The sequence below is a fragment of the Rana temporaria genome, chromosome 13, assembly GCF_905171775.1.
Source record: "Rana temporaria chromosome 13, aRanTem1.1, whole genome shotgun sequence".
NCBI classification, from domain to species: domain Eukaryota; kingdom Metazoa; phylum Chordata; class Amphibia; order Anura; family Ranidae; genus Rana; species Rana temporaria.
In genome coordinates, this window is record NC_053501.1 from 15,876,580 (window position 1) to 15,883,642 (window position 7,063).

Genomic DNA, 7,063 nt, shown 5'->3' on the forward strand with positions numbered 1-7,063 from the left:
ATGAATGGTAGTCATTGGAAATCATGGGGAGCGACTTGTCATGCTACTTTGCAGTCCCAAGTCGTAGGTCAAGTCGCACAAGCGTGAAAGGGGCCTTAGTCTTTCCTGGCACACCTCTGCATCCTCGAGTGGCATGAGTGGGAAAGCATAGAGGACAATGACCGCCAACACTGATGGACTCAACCCCCCAATCGAGAAAAATTCCCCTGCTGGAAGTTAAATTGGATCTCGTCCAAATTGGCCCAGTATATATGTATATATGTGTGTATGACTGTGTGTCCCTAGCGTGTCAAGATCCTACGGGGTAAAAATGACCGCACCAGCCAAGCAGATACTGGCTGGAAAAAGCGCCCAGAGGCGATTCAGTTCGCATGCGTTGCGCTATACAAGTCATTCATTCATTCATTCACTTGCATCCCTCTCCAAGTCATACAGAAAATAAGATGAAAGGGAAACAAGTAACCGGCAGTGGTGTGAGTTTGGGGTGGGGCAGGTAAATAGAATGGCGCCTTACCCCAAATCTGGAGGACAGACGCCTCCTGCTGGCAGTGACAAGTCTGAGTTTAGCAGCAATATAATATGTAACCATATAGCGTCCATACAGCGTCCACCGTTTCCGTGATGTGGCTGGTCGCACATTACAGTCTAAAAAGGCTCCACAATTTCTACATCGAGGCGCAGTATCTCCACCGCCAGGACTGAGCCGGGGACCCCCCCAAAGCACAGAGGTCTGTAAAGAAGCACGGTGGGACCTAGAACTCCCAGGAGTCCATCCATCGCAGCCCGGACATGGGACTGTCCTGCTTGTCTGCCAGGGGCCCCTCCATTCCATACGACAGGGGCTGAAAGAGGTAGAAGCTGGAAGAGAAGGAAGGACGGGCATTAGGGGGAAGAATCCCGCACAGATTCAGAGGGAGGAAATCATATTCTGGGCCCTGGAAAACTTTGGGTAGTATTTGTTCGGCTACGTTATCAACTTCAGCTCCAGAAGCTTTTACCCACTTAATGACCAGGCCATTTTTTGCCAATTAGCATGGCGCTATTTTAACTGGTAATTGCACGGTCATACAACACCGTACCCAAATAAAATGTGTGCCCTCGTTTTCCCACAAAAAGAGCTTTCTTTCGGTGGTATTCCATCACTATTTTTTTTTGCAATATAAATAAAAAAGACCAACAATTTTGAAAACTATTTTTTTTGTTACTTACCGCTATAAAACATAAACAAAATTAATAAAAAAAAGTGTGCCCTCTACCCCGGTGCGGATCACATACTAGGTACGTGATGCAGCCCTGTCGCAGAAAGTATTGTGGCTGGTCCACAAGCGGTTAAAAAACACACACTAAACTGTCATTGATATAAATCATAACCAGAGACTCCCTGACCACCTCCCCCCATGGAGGACTCACCTGTATATGAGGATGAGGATCAGCAGAGTCATCCCTGCTGTATATACAGAGCGCGGCTCAGATGGACACCAGAGATGAGCGGAGAGCTTCAACAGGACAGAGAGCGTCAGTGCTGGAAGAGACAAGATCAGCTCAGACCAAATATTTCAGATCAGTGTCCGTCCATACCGTCACACCGTATCAGTGTCTATACCGTCACACCGTATCAGTGTCTGTCCATACCGTCACACCGTATCAGCGTCTATACCGTCACACCGTATCAGCGTCTATACCGTCACACCGTATCAGCGTCTATACCGTCACACCGTATCAGCGTCCATACCGTCACACCGCACCAGTGTCCATCCATACCGTCACACCGCACCAGTGTCCATCCATACCGTCACACCGCACCAGTGTCCATCCATACCGTCACACTACCGTCACACCGCACCAGTGTCCATCCATACCGTCACACCGCACCAGTGTCCATCCATACCGTCACACCGGACCAGTGTCCATCCATACCGTCACACCGCACCAGTGTCCATCCATACCTTCACACCGCACCAGTGTCCATCCATACCGTCACACCGCACCAGTGTCCATCCATACCGTATCAGTGTCCATCCATACCGTCACACCGCACCAGTGTCCATCCATACCGTCACACCGGACCAGTGTCCATCCATACCGTCACACCGAACAAGTGTCCATCCATACCGTATCCGTGTCCATCCATACCGTCACACCGTATCAGTGTCCATCCATACCGTCACATCGTATCAGTGCCGTCCATACCATCACATTGTATTAGTGTTCATCCATACCATCACATCGTATCGGTGCCCGTCCATACCATTACATCCTATCAGTGTCCATCTATACCATTACATTACATCAGTGTCCATCCATACCATCACATCACATCACATTGTATCCATCCATACCATCAAATCGTATCAGTGTCCGTCCATACCATCACATCGTATCAGTGTCCGTAACATCAAACCGTACCAGTGTACGTAACATTACACCGTATCAGTGCCCATCCATACCATCACATCGTATCGGTGCCCGTCCATACCATTACATCCTATCAGTGTCCATCTATACCATTACATTACATCAGTGTCCATCCATACCATCACATCACATCACATTGTATCCATCCATACCATCACACCGTATCAGTGTCCGTCCATACCATCACACCGTATCAGTGTCTCTACCATCACACCGTATCAGTGTATGTACCATCACACCGTATCAGTGTATGTACCATCACACCGTATGAGTGTCCGTCCATACCATCACACCGTATGAGTGTCCGTCCATACCATCACACCGTATCAGTGTCCGTCCATACCATCACACCGTATCAGTGTATGTACCATCACACCGTATCAGTGTATGTACCATCACACCGTATGAGTGTCCGTCCATACCATCACACCGTATGAGTGTCCGTCCATACCATCACACCGTATCAGTGTCCGTCCATACCATCACACCGTATCAGTGTCTCTACCATCACACCGTATCAGTGTATGTACCATCACACCGTATCAGTGTATGTACCATCACACCGTATCAGTGTATGTACCATCACACCGTATGAGTGTCCGTCCATACCATCACACCGTATGAGTGTCCGTCCATACCATCACACCGTATCAGTGTCCGTCCATACCATCACACCGTATCAGTGTCCGTCCATACCATCACATCACATTGTATCCATCCATACCATCACATCGTATCAGTGTCCGTCCATACTATCACACCGTATCAGTGTCCGTCCATACCATCACACCGTATCAGTGTCCGTCCATACCATCACACCGTATCAGTGTCCGTCCATACCATCACACCGTATTAGTGTCCGTCCATACCATCACACCGTATCAGTGTCCGTCCATACCATCACATTGTATCCATCCATACCATCACATCGTATCAGTGTCCGTCCATACTATCAAATCGTATCAGTGTCCGTCCATACCATCACATCGTATCAGTGTCCGTCCATACCATCACACCGTATCAGTGTCCGTCCATACCATCACACCGTATCAGTGTCCGTACCATCACACCGTATCAGTGTCCATCCATACCATCACACCGTATCAGTGTCTGTACCATCACAGCTATATTAGTATTCATACTATTGAATTCATATCTGCACCAGTACCATTGCAGCCAAATCAGTATCTGTACTATCACAGGGAAATGGGTTTCTGTACCATCACAGCCATATTAGTGTCTGCACTGTTACAACCACTAACCCAGGACCAGTCAGTGTGTCCTCTGTCCTGTTCCGTCATCCTTCCACATCACCCACTCTCAGTCCCCAGGATCCAGTATTTGCCATCCCTGCGGTCCATTTAAGTGGCGCTCCGAGCACGGCGAGATCTCTCGGAAGTGGGGGACAGGTAACTGTCAAACACAAGTACCCGCTCCCTCCTTCCCCTAGATAGGGGCCAAATGTGGCACTGGAGGGGAGGAGGAGGCGGATAACCGGAGCTTACACTTTTGTGTGGAACTTGCTTTAAGGCCGATCTGATACCATCATCTCACTAATAACTTCATCTGCCCCTCACCACGGCCTGCTTGACACTCCTATCTTCTAAAACCCTCCACAGCCCCTTGGTGGGAAGGAGGTAGATCATCCTCAGGTCATTGATAAAGAAGAGTATTGCTTTTCTAAAAAAAAATAATATGGGAAATCAGGTATCACACTGCCTTCAGATCCCAGATTATGAGAAAAAAAATCCACAAAAATGATCTTTATGGATTTTACCTATTTTTTTGCCGATTTTCATGATGGAAATTTTCACACACAACGTTATGCCACGTTCATGAAAGGGGGAGGAGGCATAATTCAGTCTGCAGATACCCACCAGTCAACATGCAGGAGAAGAGCAGGGCTGGGAAGTAATGGTGGTAGTACAGCACTCGACCCATGAAGTAGAAGGGACAATAATGCAGCAGCCACCCCAGCAGCAGTGGCCCCCCACTCTCCAGGAGCAGGGTGTAACTCTCTGTAATACAAAGATGTCATTGTTAGATGGGGGCCACACAGCCAGGAGAAATACTGGGCCAGCTGCACAGGGGCCACACAGCCAGTAGAATCACAGAACCAGCCACACAGCCATGGAAATCACAGAACCAGACATACATGGTTCATACAACCAAAGGAGTCACAAAAACACCACATAGCTAAGGACATCACAGAACCAGCCACACAACCAGAGGAATCACACAACCAGAGGAATCACAGAGCCAGTCACACAACCAGAGGAATCACACAACCAGCCACACAACCAGAGGAATCACAGAACCAGCCACACAACCAGAGGAATCACACAACCAGCCACACAACCAGAGGAATCACAGAACCAGCCACACAACTAGAGGAATCACAGAACCAGCCACACAACCAGAGGAATCACAGAACCAGCCACACAACCAGAGGAATCACAGAACCAGCCACACAACCAAAGGAATCACACAACCAGAGGAATCACAGAACCAGCCACATAGGGGCCACACAACTAGAGGAATCACAGAACCAGCCACACAACCAGAGGAATCACAGAACCAGCCACACAACCAAAGGAATCACACAACCAGAGGAATCACAGAACCAGCCACATAGGGGCCACACAACTAGAGGAATCACAGAACCAGCCACACAACCAGAGGAATCACAGAACCAGCCACACAACCAGAGGAATCACAGAACCAGCCACACAACCAGAGGAATCACAGAACCAGCCACACAACCAGAGGAATCACACAACCAGAGGAATCACAGAACCAGCCACATAGGGGCCACACAACTAGAGGAATCACAGAACCAGCCACACAACCAGAGGAATCACACAACCAGAGGAATCACAGAACCAGCCACATAGGGGCCACACAACTAAAGGAATCACAGAACCAGCCACACAACTAGAGGAATCACAGAACCAGCCACACAACCAGAGGAATCACAGAACCAGCCACACAGCCAGAGGAATCACAGAACCAGCCACACAGGGGCCACACAACCAGAGGAATCACAGAACCAGCCACACAACCAGAGGAATCACAGAACCAGCCACACAGCCAGAAGAATCACAGAACCAGCCACACAGCCAGGGGAAATCACAGAACCAGCCACACACAGAGAGGTCAAAAATCCAGGGGAATCACAGAACCAGCCACATAGGGGCCACATAGGGGCCACATAGCCAGGGGAATTAGAGAACCAGCCACATAGGGGCCACACAGCCAGGACAATCACAGAACCAGCCGTACCAAGGCTACACAGTCAGGAGGGTTACAGAACCAGCCATACAGGAGCAACCCAGCTAAGGAAACTACAGAACCAGCCACAGCGATTTACCTTTCACTGGCTCAGACAGGCATAGGCCACGCTGGAGGGAGACAGCTGCCCAGACCACCAGGAGTGCATACACACCCAGACAGGCAAGATTGAGCCACCAGATGACCTGATACAGAGAGGAGGAAGTAAGATCATTTATATAGAATACGTACATACAATGCCTGGCAGTCTTACCACCACCACCAGCTCTCTAGCAAGCGCTAATATAAAACCCGTCTGTGCTGGGAACAGGGCAACTACTACTTAATACTGACAGAAAAAAAACTGCAGCTTCCATCAGAGGAACAATGCACAGCTGTGCCACTATTTGGAAGCTGGGGAACATGGCCTGTCACTATCACAGCTGTGCCACTACTGGACATTAGGAGAACATGGCCTGTCACTATCACAGCTGTGCCACTACTGGACATTAGGAGAACATGGCCTGTTCCTTATTATCACATCTGTGCCGCTACTTGGAAACTGAAGAATGTGACCCAGCATTATCACAGCTGTGATGCTACCTGGAATTTGGAGACCATGCCCGGCCACTAATTATCACAGCTGTGATGATACCTGGAATTTGGAGACCATGCCCGGCCACTAATTATCACAGCTGTGATGATACCTGGAATTTGGAGACCATGCCCGGCCACTAATTATCACAGCTGTGATGATACCTGGAATTTGGAGACCATGCCCGGCCACTAATTATCACAGCTGTGATGATACCTGGAATTTGGAGACCATGCCCGGCCACTAATTATCACAGCTGTGATGATACCTGGAATTTGGAGACCATGCCCGGCCATTAATTATCACAGCTGTGATGCTACCTGGAATTTGCAGACCATGCCCGGCCATTAATTATCACAGCTGTGATGATACCTGGAATTTGGAGACCATGCCCGGCCATTAATTATCACAGCTGTGATGATACCTGGAATTTGGAGACCATGCCCGGCCACTAATTATCACAGCTGTGATGATACCTGGAATTTGGAGACCATGCCCGGCCACTAATTATCACAGTTGTGATGATACCTGGATGTCTAGCAGTCTCTTAGCACCATAGTGGAATAACAAAATGGAAATGCGAGGGGTGTCTGTGCTACTCATACCAAGCAATCAGATCCCCGTAGTCTCTGTATCACTCAAGCAGACACACTCACCGGATTTCCCAGGAGGTAAACGCGGGTATCTGTAGCATTAACGCCCGAGAATCGGAGACCCTGCAGAGACAGAATATTAATAAATGAGGTCTCTCCCGCCCGCTGTACAGCGCAGTGACGGCTTTCT

At 49.0% G+C, this 7,063-nt stretch overlaps 1 protein-coding gene across 1 annotated transcript in view; it reads right to left on the bottom strand.

Annotated features, from left to right (window-relative positions):
- Positions 1–343: 343 nt before the first annotated feature.
- Positions 344–7,063, bottom strand: part of POMT2 (protein O-mannosyltransferase 2) — a 17,487-nt gene continuing 10,767 nt past the window's right edge. Inside the window, exons 7-11 of the mRNA XM_040333191.1 lie at positions 6,937–6,996; positions 5,786–5,891; positions 4,293–4,433; positions 1,411–1,522; positions 344–858 (exon numbers count right to left, since the gene is read on the bottom strand). Coding sequence (XP_040189125.1) covers positions 753–858; positions 1,411–1,522; positions 4,293–4,433; positions 5,786–5,891; positions 6,937–6,996 — 525 coding nt within the window. The 3' untranslated portion in view covers positions 344–752. The remainder of the gene's footprint in view (positions 859–1,410; positions 1,523–4,292; positions 4,434–5,785; positions 5,892–6,936; positions 6,997–7,063) is intronic.